The sequence below is a fragment of the Phoca vitulina genome, unplaced genomic scaffold (genome assembly GCF_004348235.1).
Source record: "Phoca vitulina isolate PV1807 unplaced genomic scaffold, GSC_HSeal_1.0 scaffold4, whole genome shotgun sequence".
Classification (NCBI taxonomy): Eukaryota; Metazoa; Chordata; class Mammalia; order Carnivora; family Phocidae; genus Phoca; species Phoca vitulina.
In genome coordinates, this window is record NW_022589707.1 from 630,806 (window position 1) to 656,925 (window position 26,120).

The window sequence follows — 26,120 nt, forward strand, 5'->3', positions numbered from 1 at the left end:
TTTATGTTGTCAAGAGGGAAAACCTGGACTGTATTTAGATATATGTAGGCCACTGGATTGCCCATCTGGTATTACACTTTTGCTGAACATCACTAGAGGAATAAACAACATGAGACAAAGTTCAGACAAGCAACTGATGCTCTGTACATAGACGAAGCCGTGGAGAGCAGCTTCCAGAACTCTTAGGTCTGGATTCGTTTTGCTGCATACTCATCCCCGCCCCCAAGCCCAATACGTGTTTTAACCCAGGAAAAAAATGCGAACTTTTATTTGCTCAAAGGCACACAAAAAAACCAAGAAGCCCACGAACATAAAGCAGACTCAAGAGCCACGTTCTGTTTTCCCATGAACATTACTTGCTCAGGCCCCTCTGTCGCCTCGACCTCAAGCCTCTCCAGGCAGAGTTAGCAGCGCGAACATCCTTTCTCCCTACAGCTCCTGTAAGGACACGTGTTCTTCCAGCCAAGCTCGGCGGCGGGACCCGGAGCCCCGCCCCGCCCCGCCCCGCCTTCCCAGGACACCCACCCACCGCGCCGCCGGCCAATCGCACCCCAATGCGCCGCCCCGCCCCGCCCCTCCGGCCCGTGCCCGCCGCCTTTGTTCTCCCTCACTCCCTCTCTCAGCCTGTGCGCTCCCCGCAAACCGAGTGGCAGCTGCTGATTGGTGGCTGCGGCGCAGCCAATCAGAAGGGGGCACCTCACGTTAGGGCTCGGAGCTTTAAACGCGCGAGCCGCGGGGCGCGCGGAGGAGGACGGGGAGGAGCGCGGGTTCGGAGGGCGGCGCCGTGAGGCTCCGACACGCAGCGAGGCGCACGCGGCCCGCGCCCCCAGTCCGGCTGGGATTGGCCCGCCGGTGGCTTCCCCGCCCCCAGCCCGTCGCTGGCGAGGACTTCCTGGGGGGTTTTTTGCCTTCCCTCCCGTTTCGGTCTAGAGGCCAGGGCTCGAGATCCCGGAGCGCCCAGGGGTTGTCCGCGCAGGGAGGCCGCGCTGCGCACCGCCGTGATGAGGCTCCGGAGAGCGTGCCTGCTGGTCCTGCTGCTGGCGCTGGCGCAGCTGCTGGCCGCCGCGAGCGCCGGGGGGCCGGACGGAGGTGAGCGGCCGGCGGCGGGCCGGGCCTGATGGGCCGCAGGGGCCCGTGCGTGGGGACCGGGTGGCCGCGACCCGGGACCGGTGGATTTCATGCGGAGCCCCTCCAAAAGTGGCGCCTGGCACCAACTTGCTAGAGTTTAAGGGCAGTAGCGGTGAGCGGAACCGCTTAGGAGATCCCGGGAGAGGAGGGCGGTGGAGGCAAGCCCCCTGCCACTGAGGCTTAGGACGCGGAGAGGGGGCCAAGTGCCTTTTTTGCAGCTGGCTCCTTCGCTCTTACTACGCTCAGATTTTACTCGGGTTCGGGTTGACTGCTCGCTTCTGGCAAGGGGAGCTTGGGAGCTGGTTAAGATTGCCAGGCGAGCACGCCCAGGGAGCGTGAGGAAGGGGGGGGGGCGCTGTTTTCAAAACAGGTCTTAGAGAAGAGGAGAGAAGACCCGGTAGCAGCTCTCCAGGGCAGCCGCGGGCAGCAAGCATCTTTTTAAAAAAATGTGGTTTGTAGATTTGGAAATAAATAACTCATGGGTGTTGGTTTGAGGGAGAAAGGGACAACGGCTTGGTTTGCATTTGTTAGAAACCAAAGGTTCCATTCCCTCTGCCATCATTTATTCAACACCTACTAGGTGCCAGTTACTGAGCAGGGTTCGGGGGGTATAGGATGAGCGTGGCCACCATGGCCCATAAAGCTTCTGTTCTAGCAGGAACGTTAGACAGCTACTAGTCATCGCTGCCACATTTTTCTTGGAAACCAGCTAGCTGAAAACAAATGGCGTAAGAGACCTTCGGTAGATAGAATGCACTAGTCAAGAAAAGAATGCTGTTCCTAGAGAACAGGCATCAACTTTCTTCCTCTCAGGCCTTTCTCCTGATGATGGATTCTTCCCAGCCAGTTTGTTCCAATGTAAATAAACTACCTTTTCTAATATTAGTGTATAGGGGAAGTGTGAACTTTATACCCTTTCAAACAGATTGAGTAACTTCTGTGTGGGTCACCTATTCAAGTTTAAATCCAAATAGGGAAGTAAGAATCAGCACTTGGTGATAAAGACACCTGCTGAGAGGAAGTAAGAAAGCAGCGGGGCCTTCAAGTGAGTTTTGGTACCTTTATCCAAATCATCTGACGCTTTAAATACAGAGTCCCAGGGGTGCCTGGGTGGCTCAGTCGGTTAAGCTAACCCTCGGCCTTGGGTTCAGGTCATGACCCCAGGGTCCGCTCTGCTCAGCAGGGAGCCCGTTCTCCCTCTTCCTCTGCCTGCGGCTCTGCCTACTTGTGCGTGCTCTCTGTCAAATAAAATCTTAAAATAAAATAATAAATAAATACAGAATCCTAAAATATACCAAAGCAGATTGCAGGGGTGGGCCCTGGTATCTGCATTTTAAACATGTGTTCCTCATTGATTCACATGCAAGTTAAACTTTGGGGGGTATCTTAAAGTTTGAGGACCAGTGGGGATGGAGGGTTATTTTTGGAACGTAGCTAAGAAGCATAATAGTTTTGTCTTGATTTTGATCTAGTGATTCTGTTTTGAGGGGGTTCTTAAGAGGCCTGAGACAGTGGCAAACTTGGGTGCATGCCAAGGGCTATCAGGACCAGCAGGTTTATCATTTGGGTGACAGGTCGCTAATGCTCTGAAGGCCCTGGGAACCAGTTGCCTCGGGGGTGAGCTCAGGAGCCTCTCGAGTTGTCATGGTCATGGCAGGTCTCCCAGGGCACTGTCCTCTGGCGGGGTTGGGGGTGGTGGTGGGGAGTTCTAGTCCCTACCTTGACCCTTTCCCATCCCTGAAGCATCCCTGGTCCTTCACTTTCACAGGTAACTTGTCCTGCACATTTATTTTGGGGGCACATTTCTCTCCCACCACAGATATTCTAAGTCTTTAGGTTTTGTTTTTGTTTTGTGTTTCTTAGGTTTCAGATTCAAACAGCACAGTGGTGTCGGGGCCCCAAAAGACAACAGCCCCCCCCCCCCCCGCCAAGAATATAGTCACTAAATAGAGCTTAAGCTCTGGTTGTGCAAGCCTTAGGTGCTGGGGCTTTCTGTGTCTCAGATTAGACATTACCTGTACTTTTCACATCTTCCCAGCTGAAATAGTGAAGGAAAATACTTTGATGCTGGTTGTTGCCAGTTTTTATCTGGGATTGGTTTAGATTTAAAAGTTAAGTGGAAATTCACTTGTGTGTAGTGCTAAAGAACTGTTCAACCCCTCCCTTTTTATTTCCTGAGAAGTAATTGTCAAATAATTCCACCTAAAGCTTTGGGCATATTGGGAAACAATCTGAGGTGACGATAGAGCAACTGAGTGGCCAGCACCCTCCACTAAGTAGCTTCGTGATCCTTGGGCACGTGACTCACCCTCTCTGTGCCTTAGTTTCTTCATCTGTAAAGTGCATGTAAGGTTTCCCTCAAGGGGTGAGAGAATGTATTTAAGAGCTCAGCACGGTGCCTGGCGCCTAACAAATACCAGCTGTAATGATCTGTCTGGTAACAAATTTCTCTTTCTCCATGTTTAATATAAACTTCAGTATTGACTTAATGGTGGAGTTTATCCAACTGTTGTAGGCTCTAAGCCGGTGGGGACTGAAGAGTGAGCAGCTGAGGGAGTAGAGCGAGGACATCTTGACAGGAGCTGCCTGCGTCCAGGCTGGGCAGGGCTCCGGTGTTGTCCTCAGAGGCGCTGCTAAGAGTGGACAGGGATCGCAGAGGCCTGGGGCCTCCACTTCCGGAATGGCCTTACCAGGTGGGCTAAGCAACGTGGAGTGATTGGGAGGCTTCATCGGCCTCATACTGAGGAGAATGGCCCCCATCCAGAAGATACTAGAAGACTGTGGATATATTTTCTGTCCTAGAATGTCCAGCCTTAAAAGTGAAGTCTAGTGAAAAAATGGTTTTCCTATTAAAATGTGGGATGTTTTCCTTGCAGGGGTGTGTGGGTTTCTGGTAGGTAGGAATACAGAGCCAGCCCCCTCTCAGATCGCGGAGAGTCCGGTCCTGGGGTTATCTGCAGGCTAAGAAGGACTGGAAAGGTAGGGGCGTGCCTTAATGCTTTCGAGAGTCTTTAATGATGTGGGGAAGGTTCTGTCATTTTGTTTGTTATCCTTTTAAAAAAAAAAAAAGTGTGTGTGTGTGTGTGTGTGTGTGTCTGTGTGTGTCTGTTTTTCCCCAAGTATCAAGAAATGAGTTCACTCTTAGGAGCTCTGTCCCGTGGCAGCTCAGGGACACCCAGTGAATCATGAGAGCTCTGTCACTAGCGCTCACAGACCACGTCCGGCTGAGCATAGGGAAGAAAGCATCTTTGCTTCTTTGCATCTTTGCTTTTTCGTAAAATTCACCTTATCCCTATGCTTTGAGCGGATTGTCAAGTCCCTCTGCCTCCCCCGGCTGTGTCTTGTAGCTTAAAGTGCGGATTAAGTTCCCCAGATAGTTCTTTCCATCCGTGTTCCAGTCTGTCCATCCGCCTGCAAGTTAATCTGGTTCCCGTATTGGGCAGAGCAGTCCGGCGGTGAGAGCGGATCTGCGTGGCCCCCGAGCCCTGCCGAGCTGCCCTCAGCAGGCCGTCCAGCGCGCGGGAAGCGTCCAGGTCGGAGGCCGCGCGTGCGGTCCCCCTCGGCCTCTGACCTGCAGAACGTCCCCACATCAAGTCCTCAGGTTTGCAGCCATCACACAGGTCATTCTGGGTAGGACTTTCAGGTGATGGGTGGTCAGAATAGCCTTTTGGGAAGCCAGTGTGACTGCGGTCCCAGAGGCCCCAACAGGAAAGCTCAGGACTCGGTTCTTGCCTTGCAGGGTGGCTGTAGGCAGTATTTCCAGAAGCACCTGGAAGCCCTAGCCAGCCAGTGTTAAATTCAGGTTCCCAAGAGCGCTAGGTGCTCAGATTCACAAAGACCTGGGTGTGGAGTGTTGGCTGCCTGTCACCAGAGGAAGGGGACTCGATTTAGGCCACCAGCCTAAGAGGTGGAGATGGGGCTTAAGCCGCATTGTCTTCCCCCAGGTCCTGCCCACCTCCTTATCCAGGAGGCCTGATGACAGTGCTGGGGGCCCTGCTGGGGGCCTGGCCTCTGCAGGCCTGTCGTCCCCTAGAGTTCCTGCTGGGCAGGAGGGAGGCCGGGGGAGGAGCAGGTGTTGGAGAGCCGTGGCCCCAGGAAACCGAGTCCGCTTGGTTTGTACTTCTCAAATTGGTGGCTTTTCTTTTGGGATTTTAGAGGCCTTTCTTACTCCTCCCACAGAGGAGGAGAACTTGGACCTCAAGCTGGAGAGAGAAACATGGAAGTCAGGGAGAAGCAGCGGGATGTGTTAAAGAACGTGGTTGAGCAAAATGTGGCTCCTGGTGAATTTTTGGTTTGCTTTTTGTAATTAGTTTACAGCTTGGTAGATTTTCACAAAAAGGGACAAAGCTGCCACGCCACCCAGACCAGTTCCCTGGCTCGTCCCAGCAGCTGTGGGGCCCTGGATTCCTTAGGGGCAGGGTGAAGGTGGGGCAAGTCCCGGAGGTTCCCGGATCCTGAGGCTGACTTCATCCTCCGCCCCCAACACAGAACCAGCAGAGTTGCTTATCTCCTGGGAAGCATCTCGGGAAAGAATAATTGGCCCCTTGACAGGCTCTGGCTGCAGAGTTCATGCAGTTCTGGGGCCTGCTGCGCTTGGCTGCTGAGACAGCAGCGGGAGAAGCTGGGTAGCAAGAACCGCCATCCCACGGTTCCTCGTATCTGTAGTTGGGCGAAAGATTCCCTGAAACCTGGGTAGTACGATGAACTCAGATTCTGGTGCTCTGGGAAGAGAGCTTTGCTTCCAGGCAAGGCATCCTACAAAGGTGCGATTTGTTGTGTATTTCTGATGCACGATGACCCTGTAAGTCATTAAAATTCCTAACTCCTACCCTGGGGATACCTCTGGGGTGACTCTCTAAGTCAGTTAAATCCCCCAGCCTCTTCCCTTCACACTCCAGTCTCTCTGAAGGACTGTGAGACCTGCGGGGCTATTTTTTGTGCGCACAAGGTAAAATGCCACCCCCTTTCAGAAATGGGATCAATTCGTAGTCCATCCTCCAGAATGAAAAGTCGAGCGTGAGTCCTTGTTTCCCGTTGGTGCTGTTTTGGGGGCCGGGCAGCTCTTTGTTCCCAGGAGGCTGAATGACGCCTGAGCTGTGGAAAGCATAGTGTGTGAAGAAGAGGAAGGTGTCGCTGAAAGTTAGCCTCGCCCTGGAGCACAAATGTGGGGTAACTGCAAAACGAGGTGCCCTAGAGCGCAAGGCACGGGATGTGGATGAAGGAGCCTTGCTCTAGAGGCGAGGCCTGGAAAGCCTGCGCGGGGTGGTGCAGGGGAACAGATCAGACCCCAGTGCGGGGAGGAGGGGCTGACGGTTAGGGTTCTCCCAGCCTGGGCGGGAGGCACGCGGGGCCAGGCTGCGGGGCCAGGCCGAGGGGCTGCGTCCGTAGAGGCGCCTCGCCCTGCCCTCAAGTCCCGACGCTGGGGCATCGAGACTTTAACTTCTAGACCTGTGGTTTGCAAACATCTTTGCAACTGGGACCTCCCTTTAAGTGACCTCCTAAGTGGCTACCCAGTATGGAAACCTTGGATCAGAATTTCTGGGGTAGGGGAGACCTGATGTCCCCACCCCGGCTCTTGGTGGCCCTCAGGGGCCACTCAGGACTCATGACACATTTGGAGGGTTTGGGGTTCTAGGAAAGTTTTTAAGGAGGAGAGTCACCAATCTCCTAACCAGTCTGGATATTTTCCGCTCAGATTCTTCTAATAAAGAAGATGCCATTGAGGATGAAGAGGAGGAGGAGGAGGAGGAAGAGGAGGAGGAGGACGACGACTTGGAAGTCAAGGAAGAAAACGGTGTCCTGGTCTTGAATGACATGAACTTTGATAACTTTGTGGCTGACAAAGACACGGTGCTGCTGGAGTTCTACGCTCCATGGTAAGGACCCTCGTTCTCCTCATCCCACCAGCCTGCACGAGGGGGTTCCTCTGTGCTCACATGCCTGACGCCTCACGGTCCTCCAGACCCGGTGAGGGGCGCAGTGTGGGTGCAGGAACGCCAGGGACTCCGCATCCGATGAGCCCTCACACAACGTGGTCCCCAGCAGTTTAAAATAGGAATGTGTTGTCTGGTGGTTACAGCTGGGGCGTGGCCGTGCGACGACGCGGAGACCAGTGTTGGTGACAGACGGGTCCCTGGCTGCAGGGTCTGCCCTGACCCGTCTTGAGGCCACCCCGCCGCCAGCTCCTGCCAGGCGTGGCCTGCGGGCGGTTTCCAGTGTGGGAAGGCACACTGTCCCGGGGGGGGGAGGCGCCCCACTTCTCCTGTCCTTCACCCTCGTGTGCCCTTCCTCCTCACCTCTGCTGCCGGTCTTTATCTCATAATCCCTTCTTGTCCGTCCTCTTTCCCCTGCCCTCCTTGGTTCACTTTTGAGACAGAATAGTTAAGATATACTTAGTTTTTGGTCCAGTGCCTGATGTTCAGGTGTGAGGCATTTTGTATAAAATACCTAAGTAGTCCTTTGAACAGGTCTGTGAGGTTAGTGTGTTTTGGAGGTCAGTACGTCTCAAACTCTTTCGTCTTGTGAGTCCAGATAGTTTTTGATGTGGGTCATGGCTGTCAGTAGTTACCACATTAGACATTAAAACAGAAATTTCCATATTAATCCATGTTTAACAATAACCCTTCCATGTTAACATCAGTATGCTGACCTTGTCAGTCATGTGGTCTCTGGAAAACTCCACTGTACGCTCTGAGGGAATGAGTGAAGAAGACGAGAAAGGTCTTTTGTAAAGAGCGTTTACCTCACAGACCCCATGCGTGGGGTCCCTGGACGAACTTTGAGAAGCTTACGGACGAAAACACTGGGGTTTGGAGGTGTTGGAAGTGTGAGCGCAGGCCAGAGCTGGAATTCCAGCCTCCATCTGTCTGACTCCAGCCGCCTCGGCTTCCTCAAGGTGTTACCTTGTGTGTCTCCTCTTAACTGCAGTTATCCTGGTCCTGGTGCCCCCCGTTCCTATGTGCATTGCTGGGTACAATTAATCTGCTTCTCCTTCCCCAAATCTCCTTCTCAGGTGTGGACATTGTAAGCAGTTTGCTCCAGAATATGAAAAAATCGCCAGTGTCTTGAAGGAGAACGACCCTCCCATTCCTGTGGCCAAGATCGATGCGACCTCAGAGTCGGCGCTGGCCGGCAGGTTTGGTGTGAGCGGCTACCCCACCATCAAGATCCTTAAGAAGGGGCAGGCTGTGGACTACGAGGGCTCCAGGACTCAGGAAGGTGAGTGGAACCTGTGCTCCTGGAGGAGGCCGGCCTGGGACTCCACTGGAAAGCTGAGAGGGGAGAGTTTGGATAATAGAGAGGAAGACAAGTTGAGTGGGCTAGGAGTGGCCCCAGGAGCACCAGCTTCTGGGAGTGCTCCCTGCTGGAATGTTCCAGTTAACAGAGATCAAAGTAAACTGCGTCCTAGGGTAGGAGGGGTGTCTTCTCATTTCACACCATGAAACTCAAGATCTAGAGCCCATATGTCACATGACACACGAGGCTGCGGTTCTTGGCGGTGCCCTAGAGCAGTGCTTCTCAGTGTTGGCTTTCGTCAGAGTCACTTGGTGGGCTCCTGAAACCCATTCCCAGACTCCCGAGTCCCTAAGTTTCAGGTCAGCCTCGATGATACGCATTCCGTACACACTCCCAGGGCTTACCTGAAGCTGTGGGTCCAGAGCCCCGTGTTGAGAACCACCGATGTGGGGAGCCAGGTGGTTCTCCTAGACCAGGCCTGATGGATCCCTGCCTGGCTTACATTAGGCACAAAGTAAATTTTTTTTTAATGAATGAACAAACAAAATTGTGGTATCTTCATCATCTCTCTCTCTCTTTTTTTTAAAGATTTTATTTATTTGACAGAGACAGCGAGAGCAGGAACACAAGCAGGGGGAGTGGGAGAGGGAGAAGCAGGCGTCCCGCCAAGCAGGGAGCCTGATGCGGGGCTCGATCCCAGGACCCTGGGATCATGACCTGAGCCAAAGGCAGACGCTTAAGGACTGAGCCATATCTCTTAATCACTAGAAAAAAACCAACATGTTATAATTTCCATTCCTAGTGTGGCATAGTGGACATGGCAGGGTCTGTGTCCCCCTGTGTCCTGGACACACGTCTTCCCCTGGCCAGGCCTTGGGTTCCTCCTAGGGGGTCACTTGGATCTGATCTCAGAGTCCCCTTCGAGCTGGCGGAGGGCCTCTGCTGTGACCCCCTAAGGATCCTACCCACTGCAGGTGCACAAGGAAACATCACAGCTGTTAAGACTTGCTTTCACGTCGTTTGTCTGCTGACTAGATCATATGTTTACGGGGTTCAGAATTCAAAGAGGTAGATAAGGAAGAGTCTTTCCACCCTGACCCTGGCCGTGCAGCTCCCTTCCAGGAAGGCGGTTCATGTAAAAAGTTTCTCCTGTGCCCTTCAGAGACCCTGTGGACACGTGACAGCATATCTTTTTTTTTTTTTAAAGATTTTATTTATTTATTTGTCAGAGAGAAAGTGAGAGAGAGAAAGAGAGAGCACAAGCAGAGTGAGTGGCAGGCAGAGGGAGAAGCAGGCTCCCTGCTGAGCAAGGAGCCCGATGCAGGACTCGACCCCAGGGCCCTGGGATCATGACCTGAGCCCAAGGCAGACGCTTAATCAACTGAGCCACCCAGGTGTCTGATTGTTAGCATTTCTTAATCGCCATTTGCACCTTCGTGTTTTACTTAACGAATAATGTCCTCACCGTATCAGCACATAAAGGAACTTAATCTAAGCGCAGGCTGAAAGCCGTGTCCTTACTGTTGGAAAGTGAACGGACTTGTGTGTTCAGAGGTCCGCACCCAGTGTTTGACCGCCAGAGGCGGGGCCGGCTTGGACTCTCGAGAGCTGTGTTTGCCACGGGGCTCCTTGGCCGGTGGCCCCGAGTGCGCCTTAGTCGGCGGGCCTCCCCGACGCTGATGGCCTCGGGGCTTTGGGTGCGGGCCGGGGGCCAGGCGGTCGGCCGCGTTGGTGCTGGGGAGGGGCTGCCGTGCACACTTCCGCCTGAAGCCTCCTGCTTTGCAGGGCTGCTTCTCAGCTCTGTGATTCCACAGCAGAACAAAAAACGAAGGAAAAAGAAGAACGTAAAGTTTGCCACCACTGCTCCAAAGAGCCACTTGGAAGGTGCCTTGTGAGAGTATGTTCTGTGCCCCACTCCCGTCATTGAGTCCGTCTCTGGGGGACGAGGCCACCACCGTCCCCGTGATGCTGATGCAGCTTGAACGGCGGGGCCAGTGCTGCTCCTCTTCATTTTGCTCGATTTTTGTGCACACGTCATGTCGCATGACGTGCTGGTGCGAGATTGCGTGACTGAATGCACAGGTCTTTGGACCTGAGGAGGGGACGCCCTCGAGACTGCTCATGGGCGCGCGTGGTCAGCCGCGGGGAGCTGAGCTCGCAGTTAGCCCGCAGTCTGCAGGAGCAGGGTCTCGCTCGTCAGCTTGGGCTTGGGCTGTCAGAGAGGTCGCCAGGCAGTGGAAGGAGGACAGGGAGGCGTGGAGCCCTCGGCCCTGAGCCGTGGCCTCAGACTGCAGAGTGGCACTGGCTAGAGGTGCAGCTGGATTTTAGGGAATCGAACGTTTCCTGTTCTCCTTGACCCCTGCCGCTCCTCCCCACCTGCCTCTGCGGGGAGGGTCTGCCCGTGCTCAGGCTTGTTTGGTTTCTTTCAGAAATTGTTGCCAAGGTCAAAGAGATCTCCCAGCCCAACTGGACGCCTCCGCCCGAAGTCACACTTGTGCTGACCAAAGAGAACTTCGATGAAGTGGTGAATGATGCAGACATAATTCTGGTGGAGTTCTATGCCCCATGGTAAGGTGGGGTCCGTCCCGTGTTGCTCAGATACTGACGAGCCCCGTCCTGCACTCGGTGCACGCTAGCCACTGCGTGGGGGGGTCAGAGGCCCCTGCGCGTGAGGCAGAGCCGAGAACAGGGGGTGCCCAGTCCCCACCATGCACAAAGGCTGATGTGGCTGCCGAGTGTTCCAGAGAGGGGTGGTATTTTCCCAAGGGGCGGGACGAGGTAGACATAGGCCCGTAGCGCGGAGGAGAGTGAAGCCCGCGTGTGGGGCACCAGGTGATCTGGGTTCCCCTGTGGCTGGAGGACACGGCCGTGCACCGGGCCTGTGCCTGCTGAGTCCCACGTTTGTCATCACACCCCTGCCCTGCCCTGAGAAAACACGTGTGAAGACCCTCGGACAGCCGTGGCCCTGTGGGCAGCGTGAGGGACACGTGCGTAGGACGAATGGAAATGCGGTTCTCGGGAGCTCATCTGCTGTGATGAGGAGGAGAGCAGAGCTGCCACCACAGTGGGCAGAGCGGTGGCAGCTGGTGGCCGCGGGCGGCCTGCTGCAGCCTGCTGCCTCCTGAGGTGTCTGGACAGTGGCTTTATCCTGCTCACGGCACAGATGTGCTGGAGCGAATCTGGGAAGATGACCCTCAGCCTCCCTTCACGCTCCAGGCGTGTCCCCTTCTCATGTTGGGGCCTCCGGATTCCCACAGCTGTCCTGCCTTCTGTCTCCTCCACTCACCCTATCGCCTTCTGCCTCTCTCGCCCCAAATGCTCCATTACAACCGGGCCTCTCGATGCTCCCGGGCCCCCTCCCCAACCCCCGACCTCAGGGCTTCGGCTCTTGTAGGAGAGAAACAGCAGAGCCCGGCCGGGGGCTGCTGAGGAGCTCTTGTTTGGGGGCAGCAGCCCTAGGATGTGGTTGGGATTGAAGCCTGCTCCCTGTCAGAGAACAGGAAGCCCCAGCTCTGTGGAGGAATTGGGCCAGTCCCTTAGAGCTTAGCAGGGACGTGGCCTGCGTGTCCCCACCACGTGCAGGAAGCAGCCAGCTCTGGGTGCAGATAGTAGGGGATGACAGCTCATCGAGGAGAGGCGCGCAGAGATGGTGGGAGTGGAAACATGCAGGGGCAGGAGTCAGGTGGGGCAGGGGGGGCCCGCAGGTGGGAAAGAAGGTGCCAGGAAGAAAGGCAGGGGGGAGCGGGGGAGAGTGGCTGATCGAGGTGCAGGCTGGGGAGCCGAGGTACTGCGGTTCTCGTGCTTCGTGAGGAGAGGAGGGAGGCGTGGGCAGCAGGAGGAGACAGCAGAGCGGGCCGTCTTCAGGTGAGGTGTGCGTGTAGCGGCCAGGGCTCTGGGAGGGCTGCCGGCCTGCCCAGGTACCGTCTGCCTTGGTGACTTCATCCCGGGTCAGCCGGTGCTTCTGATTCTTGAACAGGCTTGCTGTCTGTCAGGGTGTGCGGTGTAGACCGGAGTCAGGAACGTGACCATGGGGCGAACGACAGTGACCCAAGGCTCTGGGCCTCCACAGCACAAGGCAGTGTCCTCGGTCATCGCAGGGTGTGTGTGCACAGAGGGGGCGGGGGCAACACCGGGCGCACGAGGAGCGCAGGGGGTCCCGTGAGGTGGCGAAGGTGTTGGAGGACAGACAGCTGCACGGGGAGGTCTCATGATGGGTCATGGATCCTACGTTGTAGTTGCCGGGAGCTGAGTTCAGCAAGCTACTCGTTCACGTCGCACGCTCAGGAAATTTAGAGAGCGAGTGCGCCTTGTTTCTGCCGCTACGGAGAACAGTTACCCTCTCCCTGCGGACGGTTTACGTTCTGTGGGGCGCAGCCGTGAGGTGCCCTGAGGACCTGGACGAGACCGTCCTGCGCTCAGCTCGGTCCGCAGAGCCGGTGGTTCCCGAGGCCCTTGCCCCGGGGGGGTCCGTCGGTTCTTGCCGTACACGCAGGCTGTTTGAAGTTGTCTCCCGTCCCAGGTCCCTTGGCTCAGGCCCACCTTCTCCTGCCCTGGTTGGTCGGCGTTCTCATTGTTCTGGCCTTGTGCTTTTGTTACGTCGTCCCTCCCCTCCCCCACCCTTGACGGGCTCGGGTCCTCTTCCCGTCTCTCCTGTCCCAGATCAACTGTCACATCGTGTATGAAGCCACCCTGACTTGGTGTCCTCACCCGTCCCAGCTCTCCAACTGAGAGCCTCTCCCTTCTTGGGACGTTGTCTTTCGTAGCCTTTCCCACGTCAGCCCCATGTCCCAGTCCCGCTCCTGCTTGTGTCACGCACGCGTGTCGTGTGTATGCGCATGCGCGTCCTCTCGCTGTGTGAGCACTGGTGCCAGTGATGGAGGGGCCGGCCTCTGGAGGGACCGGCTGCTCGCCCTCACCGCGGAGGCCTTCGGAGGTCTGCTGGATCGAACCGAGGCGCTCGGGGACACAGGTCGGGTTTCGGTGCCTCCCTCAGATGGGAGGCTGTGTCCGTGCTGGGACACGCTCCTCACGGCCTGACTGCTTTCTGTAGGTGTGGACACTGCAAGAAGCTGGCCCCCGAGTACGAGAAGGCCGCCAAGGAGCTGAGCAAGCGCTCCCCCCCAATCCCCCTGGCCAAGGTCGACGCCACTGCTGAGACAGACCTGGCCAAGAGGTTCGATGTGTCTGGCTATCCCACCCTGAAAATCTTCCGCAAGGGAAAGCCTTTTGATTACAACGGCCCACGGGAAAAATACGGTAGGCTCCCTCCTAGTCCTACCTCAGTGGGGAGGGGGGCTCCCCTGGGGGAGGTGGGGGGCAGGGAGAGCAGTGTGCAGAGTGCCCGGGAGACCTGAGCCCCTCCTCAGGCACGTGCTTTGCTCCCAGGTATCGTCGACTACATGATCGAGCAGTCCGGGCCACCCTCCAAGGAGATCGTGGCCCTGAAGCAGGTCCAGGAGTTCCTGAAGGACGGGGATGACGTCATCATCATCGGGGTCTTTAAAGCGGAGAGTGAGCCGGCCTACCAGCGGTACCAGGATGCTGGTGAGCAGTGGCCTCTGGGCTGGACGAAACGTACCTGCCCAGGCTGGGGGAGGTTGTGGGGGAGTCTGCTGCTTCTGTGGACCGCTCCTGGGGCGTCGGCTTAGAGCAGAGTTTGGTGACGCAGCTGTGGGAACAGGCTGTCCTTTCCGGGGTTGGGGCTAGAGTAGAGGTTAGTTCCCTGTTGCCTTGGTTACGCGAGGGGGATAGGATCTCGTCCTGAGTAGACCGGTGCGCCGGCTGCCTCCTGGCCTCTGAGGGGAGGGCAGGGGCACGTCAGAGTCATCCAAGTTCATCGTCTCCCTCCCTGTCTTTCCAGGAGCCCCTCCCAGCCCCTCTGCAAGGGGCAGGGTCTTGACCAGAAAAGGAGGGTTTCTGAATCAGACTCAGGTTCGAGTCTTGCCTCTGCCAGTTATTAGTGTGTGAGCACAGGTGGTGACTTGCTCCTTTCTTTTTGAAAATATATTTTATTAAATAATCCACTTTGGAGATCATTTCTACTTCAAGAGGTTGTTGCGTTGGGATAATGTAGATGCAGCGCCCAGTAAGGCTAGCATCCAGGACGTCCTGGTCCCGTGAGGGGGGGTTATGGTCAACGGCCGTCACAGGGCGTGTCCTGTGGGGGCGGGTGGCACTTGCCCCGTCCTGAAACCCGTTGCTGGCTCCTGCCTAGTGGCAGTTGTACTTGCTGTCCCGGATGACCCTAGCTTACGAAAGAGAGACGTTTTCTTTCAGGACCACTGAGGATCCTCTCTGTCCTTGTCCGGTTCCTTCTGAGTGCCCTCCACCCCCAGCCCCCACTGCCATACCACAGATGGCTCGGTTTTCTGCTTTAGAGGAGTAGTTCCGGTCTTGTAACTGCACTGACGGCCGCCAGTGCTGGTTTCGGTGCCGCCCAGTGACGGCTGTGCCCGTGTCATGCGCGTTCACGTGGTAACACTGGGATAGAGGGGAATTCTGTGTCCATGTCCGGTGCCGGAGCGGAGGCGCTTCGTCAGTCTTTATTGGTTAGGTAGCCTCGTCGTCCCCTTGGAACGAGCCAGGAGGAATCTTGCGGAGGGAGACCCCAGCCTCCCCCGGGGCCGCGGGTAGACCGCCGTGTTTGTGCAGAGGAGGGACTGTGGCCCGGGGACTGAATCACTCACGTGCCTAAAGCCGCATCATTAGCAGGTGTCAGAATTGTGATCTGAATCTACGTCTGGCTGATTCTGAAAGCCCATCTCCCACCTCCCCCAAGACATGGGGGTTTCCTATAACCCAGTCGGGAGGCCCGCCCTCCAGGGTGGGGGAACACCTTTGACATCTTCCCCGGTGTTTGCATCAGACTCCGCTCAGGCCAGAGCAGAGACTGCGGGGCGCTCGCCTGGGGGGTGTCGGGCAGGGGGCGCCACTGGCCTGGTTCTGTTCGTCTGGCAGGAGCGCAGCACATTCCCTGGTTTACACGCTGTCCTGCCGCTTTTACCCCACGGTGCGAAGTTGAGTGGTGGGGATAGCATGGCCTGCAAAGCCAGAGATCTTGTCTGGCCCTTTCCAGAAAGTTTGCCAACCCCTGTTCTCGGGTGTCCTCAGACAGTGGGGTTTCATCTTGACAGTTTCACGAGATTTAAATAAAAGTGTACAGAGCAAAAGAACTGCGGCCCACAAATAGGCCAGCCACCAATCCAAGGAGGACAGGCTGGTGTGAAGACCCACGTGTGACCACGGGGGAGCGTGGTGCCCACCTGTTCCCACGGACCGTCTGTGGCTTTCACGTGCTTCTCAGCACTGGAGACCGTAGCTCCTGACAGATTAGCTCTGAGTTGTTTCGTGAACACCCAGTTTGCTTCTTATTTTGGTTTTTAAAAAAACAAAAAACCAACTTCTAAGAGGCTGTAAGGTGCTACACCTACACCAGCTCCGGGTGTCGTCCACGCGGAATTCGCGGTGCTCATTCTGGTCTTTGCAGGTCATCGGCTGGGGCCATGAGTTCAGCCTAGGTCAGTGACGCAGTTTAATAAATTGGGTGTTTATCGTTCTGTTAATTTCTCAGCGAACAACCTGAGAGAAGATTATAAATTCCACCACACTTTCAGCACCGAAGTAGCAAAGTTCTTGAAAGTCTCCTCGGGGAAGTTGGTCGTAATGCAGCCTGAGAAGTTCCAATCCAAGTACGAGCCCCGGAGCCACGTGATGGACATCCAGGTGAGTGAGGGCCCTCGGGCCACGACAGCCCCAGGCTGCTTTGTCTGTTTGTTTGTATTTCAGTTGCAGTTAGTTAACATACAGTGTAGTATTAGTTTCGGGTGTCTGGGAGCGTTCACTCTGTCAGGCTCCCAGGCTTCTGATGGGCCTGAGGCTGCAGGCTGAGCCCTGGCTGGGGATCTGAAGCCCGGAGATTTTGCTCTGGGCTTCAGACAGGTAGGGTCTGGCCTGCCCTTCCCGGCGCCCTGGCCCCCGAGGTAAAGGTGGTTTCCCGGGAGGCGCGGCCAGCAGGGTGAGCAGTGATGTATTGGGAGGCCTGGTGGCCTCACGTACCTGCCAGTTGTCCCCACTCTCCGCCCCCGCTGCGGGCCAGCGGCCAGCCTCCCCGGGGCACTCAGCCACTGGGGCTCCGGCCTGTGTGTCTGCCGTTGTCCCTGGCAGGACGTGCTCCTGGGTCTGAGCTCAGCCTCCTTAGTTGACGGGAGGCTCAGGTGCTGAGCTACGGACTGAGGACAGGCCTCTCTTCCCTGGTGGAGCCATGGAGAGTGGCGCATGGGTTTGGCCTTCCGTTCCCACGCGCCCCCCCCCCCCCCCGCCCAGGCCTACCTAGCCCGCGTCTGCCGAGTGTGACTCACCTTGGGGGGGGAGCTTTCTGGCCCAGGCCAAGCCTGGATGCAGCCCCACGCCCTGAGTGCTTCACGGGGACCCAGTGCTGCAGTGAGCAGATCTTCAGATTTGGAAGAAACCTTCAATCTCACAGCCAGGCCTTTTCTTTGATAGACTGGGATGCAGAGCAGTGAGCCGGCTCCCCGGCTCTCACGGCCAGTTAAGAGCAGACTGAAGGGAAGGGCTGGGCCATGACCCGCGCTGTTTGGGCAGAGGGCTCTCATGGGACCTGGAGGAGGTGATGGGCAAGGTGGGGTGAGCTCCGCCTGCACCACAGGGAGCAGCCATGCCCCTTCTGATCCATGTTTGTGAACTGGGAGCACAAGGGGCCTTGGAGAGGCTGCGCAGAATCTTTCTGACTCTCTGGGTCCTGAGCCCCGTTGCCCCTTCTCAGAGTCTCACATGCATGTTCATCTGTTCCTCTGCCCCCGCTCAGGCTCAGGGCCCCTCTACCCTGGATGTATGGTGGCCGCCCCATCTCCTGTCCCATCCAGCTCCTCTTCTTTCATCCATAGGTACTGACCCCGGGTCCAGAGATGGGCGCTGCAGACCCCAGGAGTCAGGCACCATTCTGGGTGGTGTGCATGTTCCCGGGAAAGGGGTCTCTAGCTTTCAATAGATTCTTGAAGGGGTCCTTGACCCCAGAAAGGTTAAGGGCTACTCAGTCTAGTCTGTTATACCCATCAGTGCGTTTTACTCTTTATTTTAAATGGATTGGTATTACTTATGTACCACCCTTGTTGCGAAAGTTATGTAAGACTGCCTTGTAAACATTCATACAACACGGTAAAATGCGGTTTTTTAAAAAGTGGATATGGAGGGACGCCTGGCTGGCTCAGTTGGAGGTGCGTACGACTCTTGATCTCGGGGTCCTGAGTTCGAGGCCCACATTGGGTATAGAGATTACTGAAAAATAAAGTATTAAAAAAATAAACAGTGGAATTGGAATTCAGAACAGAGGGAAGACAAAGGCAGGGCCGGTAAGAGGAAGCCAGCTTGAGAAGGAGGCAGCTCTTAGCAGGACGTGAGGCCGGCTCCACCCCGGAGTTCAGGCTCGGGCCTGGGGCTGGTAAATGCTCGGCTGCAGAGCAGGTTTGCCCTGGGCTCAACTTCACCTTCTCAGTGACGTTCAGTCCGGAGGCTGTCCTGACTAAAGACACCCACGGCCCTGCCGTCCCCTTCGCTCGCTTTTCCAGCACTTTCCCCCCACCCTCCCTGTACTTCCAGGCCACATCCTCTGGCTTTGTCCCCTGCGTGTTTCCTGCTGTTTTCTCCCCTGGAGCACCTTCCGCCTCCCACCTGGCAAGTCCTGCCATCCTGTCCCATCCCGACGGGACTCGGGCCCAGAGTGAAGAGTGCAGTGTTCACCAACCACTTCCGGCTCTGCAGCCTGGGCGAGCAGCGCAGCCTGGCTGTGCCTCAGTTTCTTCCTCTGTAACATGAGATGGCAGTGCCCACCCTTGGGGGCTTGTGAGGCTGGTGTCTGGAGGATCTGGTTCAGCATCTGTCTTAACGTGAGCCAGGGGGCCCTACACGGCCTTTGTGGCAGTCACCCCAGCTCTGTGTCCCCAGGCCACTGCACCCAGCTGGTCATGGATGCTGTCATCTCATCTGGAACCGGCCTAAAGAGCCAGTGTTGTTGAGCGTGTCCAAGGACGGCTGCCTGGTGCTAGACCGCTGAGCCCTCGCGTGCCGGGCCTCCCGGCCTCGTCTCAGCAGGGGTGGCCTCCGGTGGGGCAGCCTCCGGGCCCTGCAGCCCTGTCTGGCTCCATGGTCTCCCCTGACACCATGCCGGGCTTTGGTGTGACGCGGGGTAGAGCTCAGGGCCCAGCATGGCTGCTCGCCAGTGTGCGCACCTGGGCCTCCGTCCCTTCACCTCGCATGCTGTGTTGTGGTCGTGGTCATCAGTAGAGTGCCCCCCAGGGCACTTGTGAGGATCAGAAGGGGGGAGCGGGATCGCTGGGCTCAGTTCAGCCGTGGGGACAGCTGCTCTCAGGAAGCCTGCCTTCCCCTGGCGGTTTCTGACTGACGCCGACAGCAAGCCCAGACCCAGAGGAAAGGGCACATGGTGTCCGCAGTGGCCCGGGAAGCTCACTTAGGGGTCACTGGAGGAAGGGAGCCCCGAAAGCCCGCAGGGAATCGCCGGGTGCGCTCCCAGAGCGGCGCACCTTCCGCCGCCGCCTCCCCCACGCCCGGCCCTCCGGAGCAGCCGACGTCCTCCCAACAGTGGCAGCAGAAGGTGGGGGTGACGTGAGCCCCGCTTCTGTCCCACTGCCCCTGACCCATGCCCACTTTTTTGCAGAGCTCCACGGAGGGGTCGGCCATCAAGGCCCACGTGCTGAAGCACACGCTGCCGCTGGTGGGTCACCGCAAGACCTCCAACGACGCCCGGCGGTACGCGCGGCGCCCCCTGGTGGTCGTCTACTACGGCGTGGACTTCGGCTTTGACTACCGAGCGGGTGAGCCCCCCCCGGGCCCGGCTGCAGCCTGGGCTCTGGCGTTTAGGAGTCCTGCTCCCAGCCCCTTGCAGGCCGGTGGCCAGGGTGGGCTGTGTGTTTACGGCTTCAAGGTAGCTTGCCTTCCGTGGTGCTGTCGCTAGCCTTCGTCCTTCCCCTTCCAGCACCAGGGGAGCTCGGTGCAGAGGCCAGAGCCCTCTCAGAGGGGGGCCGCCAGAGCCTGGGGGCTTTCAGAGGCTGCAGAGCTGGGACCAGGCCAGCCCCGGACCCTCGGGCAGGCAGGGGCTTCTGTCACTGGGCTTTTGAGCCGGGCCCACCTGCTCACAAAGGTGGCTTTTCAGAACGGCTTCTCTCCCAAGTTAGGCGCGAGCTTGGTCAGAGAATCCGAGCCACAGACTCTTCTTGATCTCTGCGGCTCAGCTCACAGTGCTCGCTCCCATTTCAGCCACGCAGTTTTGGCGGAGCAAAGTCCTGGAGGTGGCCAAGGACTTCCCCGAGTACACCTTCGCCGTGGCTGACGAGGACGACTTCGCCACGGAGGTGAAGGACCTGGGGCTCAGTGAGAGCGGCGAGGACGTCAATGCTGCCATCCTGGATGAGGGCGGGCGGAAGTTCGCCATGGAGCCTGACGACTTTGACTCTGACACCCTCCGGGAGTTTGTCAGAGCTTTCAAAAAAGGTGAGGCTTGGTCGCACCCCCTCGGCGCCTGGTCATTCTTCCCCTGGGCAGGCAGGGGGGCACCCGGTGCTCCAACCCCGTCTCCCCCACTCGCTTATTCTGCTGAGCCTGTCCCTGCGTTTCCTCTCCTATGCCTGAGGGATGGGGAACGGACACGGAAAGTCTCAGTTCTTTTGCTTGCCTTCTTTTCTTTTTGTAATTAAAAAAAAAAAGGCAGGTATTTTGGAAATTTCAAGAAGCCTTATTTTATTTATTTTTAAATATTTTATTTATTTGAGAGAAGCCAGCAGATGAGCTGGGGGTTGGGAGGAGAGGCAGAGGGAGAGGGAGAAGCAGGCTCCCCGTTGAGCGAGGAGCCCGACGTGGGGCTCGATCCCAGGACCCTGAGATCATTGACCTGAGCTGAAGGCAGGCACTTAATTGAGTGAGCCACCCAGGAGCCCCAAGAAGCCTTATTTTAAAAATACTTAAAACAGACTTTTGGACCTAGAAATAAGTTTTGTATACATGGAAAACTTGTTTTGAGGCATTAGAGTATCTTTATTGATCTGGTTGAGCACAATGGCCCAGTTTCGTGGCACAGGCCGAGTTGTGGGCAGAGCTTGTCCCGCCACCTGCCGTCTTCTCGGTGCTTCTGCCCACCGAGGCTTCCCGGCCCTGGCCACCAGCTCTCCCGGCAGCCCCTTTGCACCGGGTGGCACCTCTCCTGGGACAGCCTCACTGGATGGGACCCGGAGGCCCATCAGGCCTGGGGTGGGACCATCAGCATCCTCTCTGGCCTCTGCAGGGACTAGGGAGGTAGAAGGGGTGAGGAGACTAGAGAAATCGGGGTCATTGGGGAGGCAAGGCCCCACCTGGCCCTGGCACGTGTGACTTGCCCGTCCCCCTGCATGTCAGGCCTGGCCTCGCTGCCTGGTCCTGTCCGAGCCCCCCAGAGCCCAGGGCCTTCTCAGCACTCACACCGCTCCCCTGCTTGCTTTCCTCGGCAGGAAAACTGAAGCCGGTTGTCAAATCCCAGCCGGTGCCCAAGAACAACAAGGGGCCTGTCAAGGTCGTGGTGGGGAAGACTTTTGACTCCATTGTGATGGACCCCAAGAAGGACGTCCTCATCGAATTCTACGCACCCTGGTGCGGCCACTGCAAGCAGCTGGAGCCCGAGTATACCGCCCTCGGCAAGAAGTACAAGAACCACAAGAACCTGGTCATCGCCAAGATGGACGCCACTGCCAATGACGTCACCAACGACCGCTACAAAGTTGAGGGGTTCCCTACCATCTACTTCGCCCCCAGTGGGGACAAAAAGAACCCAATTAAATTTGAGGACGGAAACAGAGATCTGGAACATCTGAGCAAGTTTGTAGAAGAACATGCCACAAAACTGAGCAGGACCAGGGAAGACCTTTGAAGGCCTCGCGTGAGGTCTGTGGTGCGCGGGAGGGACCAGACGCCAGAGCCCCCAGCAGCCGGTGTGTAGAGCCCCCAGCGAGCCGTGCGCCTGGCGGGTCAGCGCAAGGGCAGGATCTCTTTGGTTTTTTAATTTTTTTTTTTATACTCTGGGGTTTCACCTCATGTTCTGAATACTGAATAGGTAAGAATGACTCCGTAGATTAGTCCAGATTTTTACAGAGGATGCATCTATTTTTACCATTATTTGGGGTGTGATTTTTTTTTTTTTAACCTTCCATTTTCTTTAATAATATATTTCTTCAAAACGGATAAGTTGAATTTCTTCTTTGTGAATGTTTTTTTCTTTTAATTTAAAATTTAAGAAAACATTTGCCAAATCACATTGATTTTTTTTTTTTTTGGCCTTTTATTTTACCATTGTCGGAGGACTTACTCGCTGGAGAAGATTTGACTGTCCATGTGCTTTAGTTTGCTTTTCTTCCTGTATGGCACAAGGAACTGTCACCGAGCACTCTGCCAAGGATGACATTTCAGCCCGAACTCTGGGCCGCCGCCCAGTCCTGAAAGAGGCAGCGTCTCTGCGCGGACTGGGCGTCGCCGTGCCTTCTGCTTTCAAGCCAAGGACCGCGGGGCGAGGAGCGGCTCCCAGGTCCCCCAAACCCCGAGCCAGGTTCCAAGGCTCGGCCTTGGGCCAAGAGAGGCCCCTCACCTGGGTTAGGCAGCCCCACCTCTTCGGAATCAGTAGTGCCTGAGGAGAGGTGACCTAGGGCACAGGTGGATACTTTAGGGTGATGGAAGAGATAGGGTAGGCTGTCGTGATGGAATAAAACAATTACTGAAAATTAAGCTCCATAACTGTGTTAGAGAACATCTCCATCCTGGAGCCTTGGCTGAGTTAAGGACCTAGGCTTGGCGGGGAGGGCTGGCGGTCCTGCAGGTGCACGTTGCCTCAGACACCTGACCATCCAGGGGATGGGCTGTCCTCCTGACCAAGGTGGAGGGCATCGGAGGTCTCTGCTCCTGGTGTGTGGAGGTGAGCGGTGGCACAGTCCGGCAGGATGCGGCAGGGCTGGAGGCTCTGGAGACTGCCTCGAGCACTCCGGGGGCCTGGGAGGAGGGGGTGGGGCCAGGTGGGAAGCTGGTGTAGCCCCGACACTGAGGTCCCGGGGACTCGTGGGTGACGGGAGCTTCGTTCCAGTGGTTCCGTTCACCAGCTCGTGCCGTCTCCACGTCCCCTCTCCTGGCGCTCACCTGCTCCCAGCTTGACTGAAACACAAGTGAGGAAGGTGAACATTCTGGAGCTGGTGGCAGTTCTTTCAGCAGTAACGTGTGATTATTGCAGGGGCTGGCTGGGGGCAGGAAGCAGGTCTTGGGGGGGGCAGCTAGGCGAGCCTTTCCAGAGCATCTGCTTTCCAGATGAGTCAGGCCCAGGTGGACTGGGAGTTGTGGGAGGACGGTGGTTTGGTGAGTTCTCAGAGTGGCCAGTGTGACAGGAGGCCTGCACCCCCCACTATGTCCTCCGGTGGGAGCACACGCGGGCCTCCCCTCAGGGACCCGATGCCAGGAGACTCGGGAGTGAAGGTGGGTCTGGGGCGTGAAGGCCTTCATCCGGGACCGCCAGGACAGCAAAGTGGTGCCTTTCCTGGGGCTTCCGGCCGAGTTGGGGACATGTCACACAGTCTACACAAGGCCCCGAGGAAGAGACCTGGGCTCTTGGGGGTAGCACGTGGCCTCCTTTGAACTGAGGTGTCCAGAAAAGCCCTTCTTTCTCACAAGTGATCTTTGAGCTGAGACCTTGAGCTTGAGCCTGGCAAAGGGTAGGAGTAAGTCTTGCTTCTCAGTGTGGTCCTGGGCCCTGCAGCATGGCACTCCCTGGATGTTTGTCAAAAATGCAGAATCTCAGGTTGGCCCCCAGACCTAATAAACCGGAACCTACTTTTTTTTTTTTTTTTAGATTTTATTTTTAAGTAATCTCTACACCCAACGTGGGGCTTGAACTTACAGCCCTGAGATCGAAGGTCGCATGCTCTACTGACCGAGCCAGCCAGGCGTCCCTCAGAATCCCAGGAGATCTGCATGCACGTTAAAGTTAGAGGAACACCAGGCAGAGGCCCTGAGGCAGAAGTCAAGATGTGTTCAGTTCTGAAATCTGGAAACCAAATTGCCAAGGTGTATCTTGACTGACGGATCTGGCCCCACTTTGACTGCAGAAAGTAGTTCCCCTGGGAGAGAACTGACCCCCCCCCCCCCCCCCCCCCCCCGGTCGGTTAGGGAGCTCGTAGAGGGTGAAGGAGCCAGGCAAGGAAGCAGATTATCGTCCGTGTGACCGGGGCCGTGGTGAGGAGTGGGTTTGGGGGTGTGGGGGCCTGGAGGGCCACAGTGCCCCAGACGGGGAGCTGAGAGGAGGAGGAGGAGGTGAACTTCCCATCGCGCTTGTGAGGGGACAGGCATCAAGCGGCAGGGCAGACGCTGTGTGTGTGGGGGCCTGAGGTTGGGGGGGCTGGAGGGGGCGCCTCTCGCAGGAAGTCAGGAGTTTGACCTTACCTGAGCATTCTGGTGGGGAACCACTGATGACTTTAAGCAAGAATAAGGTACAATGATCAGATTGAAATTTTAGTAATGAGAGTGACAATTGATCCTTACCGGACACTCAGCAAAAGCCAGACCCCGTGTAGAGAAGTGCCCCTAGGCACTGGGCTGTGGCCTCCCCCTGGTAGAAACCCCGGTCTGGTAGCAAGGGAGCTAGGGGGGCTGCAGGGAGATGGGCTGCGTGAGGGGAACCGGCTCCAGCAGGCTAAGGAGCGGGGGCTCCAGGCTGATGGGAAGTTGAGGGTAGGTGAGGGGACCCCAGAAGCTGGTATGTCATGCAGGTCTCTGAGTTGAGGTTTTATTACTTAATTAGGAAATGTCTCAAGCACAGAAACGAGAATTGTATCCTCGACGCCCTTTGCACCCCACCCACTTAGAACAAGTACCAAAAGTTTGCTGCATCTTCTTTACCTATGGATCCCCCTTCTTTCCTCGAATGACCTTTCACCCCTGCCCACTTGAGAGTGCTTTTCCTACAGAACCACACAGTGCCTTACTTAGCACAGCTGCCAAAATAAAGGATTTCACATAGTACCCAGTCTGTGATCAGATGTGCCCGACTGCCTCGAAAACGGCTCTTGACCGTTGGTCTGTGAGGCTCCTCGGCAAGCAGGGTCTGCGCTCCGGGTCTGTCTTGTGTGCGCGGCACCTGTTTGCTTTTCCCTGCGGCTTTCACGCAGCAGAAACAGTGACAAGGGATCAGATAAAGGAATCTGTTGTTCGTGTCGCGTGTACAAAGTTTGAGGAATGTTTGACGTTCACTGTCTCGGTGGTGTATCTGGGAGGTACATGGAGACCTGGAGAGATCTGAGCGTGGATAACCGTACCGAATCCTGAAGGCTGAGCAGAGGCGCCACGGACTGGGTGCTTGCTAGGTATCCAGGACCTGGCGGGTGCTGTTACTAAAGCCCTAATCCAAGCTGACCCTACCCTTCAGCCGTGTGACTCTGGGCAAGTTACCTAACTCCTCTCCGGGCTGATTTTCCCATCTGGAGGATGAAGACCCCGCCTTTGCAGGGGAGCGTTAAGGGCCCAGTGTGGTATTGTGTGCACGGGCTCAGCTCGTCTCAGGCATGCGGTGATCGCAGGTAGGGGGTTGCTGCTGAGTCCCAGGCTTGGAGTTGTTGTTAACAAAGGTACACTGCTCTTATTGTCTCTAACCCCGTGTGCTCCAACTTCATGATGGGATTCCCGGTGCATCAAAGAGGCAGTTGGTGAACAGAACATCAGACATGAACGTGAAGCTTGGCGGAGCTCTGAAATGCTAAATTTCAGGACTTGCCATTTATGTGGGAAATACTCATCTCTTTATCTCTCTGGCCTGTTCTGATGGGCCAGGATGGGGCCATTGACCGTGCGTTGTGCAGACAAGGTAGACCCTAAATGGAGGGTTTGGGTCTGTTGGTGGATATAAAATGCAGATTCTTCATGAACCCCGGTGCTGGCCTATCTGGAATCAGATCCAGCAGGTTTGGAGTCTACTAGCAGTTTTCAGAAGTTCCCAGATACAATCACATCTCCCGCTGAAATGTAGGCAGGACAGGTATCATGACCTCCATCACATAATGAAGGAGATGGAGGTCAGAGAGACGAAGTCATTTGCCTGAAGCCATACGGCCAGTAAATTGGCAAGTCGGAACTAGAAGTCAGAACCAGTGTTCTTTCCAAGGCCCCAGCATTTCCTAAGACATGTGGGAAGAACATTTCTGAAGGAGATTAATAAATGCTTCATTAAAGACAAATTCTGTTAATAATTGGCTTGGGAAATACTAGAAATACATACATACATACATACATACATAAAAGGTTAAATGGGGATCTTGTTGAAGGAGCTCTCAGAGCCTCCCTGAGTGTTCCAGGGACTCTGCGGGAGAGGAACGGACTTGACCTGGCTTCTTCAGCACAAACCACACAGGCCCAAGGAGCTGCACGGTGAGCTCCCCCCCAGCCCGTTCCCCTGGGCCCCGAGGAAGCATCAATACCTCCCCAACCCCCTCCGTCCCCTGTCAATGTGGACGGGCCCTGGGGTGAAGGATGTGGGCCAGGAAGTGCCCCGGGAGCACAAGGACACACCTGACCCTGAGCCCATCACAGCACACAGCTTCCACGGCCAGTTACAGGTGTACCCACAGGTCTTCCGAAGAGCCTTTCTGCTGGGGGCACATAACTATGGCAGTGTATCCTCTGGCACCTTGACTAAGGTAAGGCATCTCTCCTTTAAACCCATCTAGTTCCCA

At 56.4% G+C, this 26,120-nt stretch overlaps 1 protein-coding gene across 1 annotated transcript; it reads left to right on the forward strand.

Annotated features, from left to right (window-relative positions):
- The first annotated feature begins 737 nt into the window (after positions 1–737).
- On the forward strand, positions 738–25,617 carry PDIA4 (protein disulfide isomerase family A member 4). The gene is made up of 10 exons (XM_032401380.1): positions 738–1,089; positions 6,824–7,004; positions 8,141–8,346; positions 10,794–10,932; positions 13,415–13,620; positions 13,750–13,908; positions 15,935–16,086; positions 19,055–19,211; positions 19,654–19,887; positions 20,877–25,617. The coding sequence occupies exons 1-10, from the start codon at positions 1,002–1,004 to the stop codon at positions 21,290–21,292; spliced, it is 1,938 nt and encodes a 645-aa protein (XP_032257271.1). The 5' UTR covers positions 738–1,001; the 3' UTR covers positions 21,293–25,617.
- The last annotated feature ends 503 nt before the right edge of the window (positions 25,618–26,120 follow it).

Bases quoted from the DNA above. Each gene is read 5' to 3' on its own strand.
- PDIA4 (XM_032401380.1), top strand. From the start codon at position 1,002: ATGAGGCTCCGGAGAGCGTGCCTGCTGGTCCTGCTGCTGGCGCTGGCG. The intron at 10,933-13,414 runs GTAAGGTGGGGT...TGCTTTCTGTAG, and splicing joins GTGGAGTTCTATGCCCCATG to GTGTGGACACTGCAAGAAGC. The intron at 19,888-20,876 runs GTGAGGCTTGGT...TTTCCTCGGCAG, and splicing joins TGTCAGAGCTTTCAAAAAAG to GAAAACTGAAGCCGGTTGTC.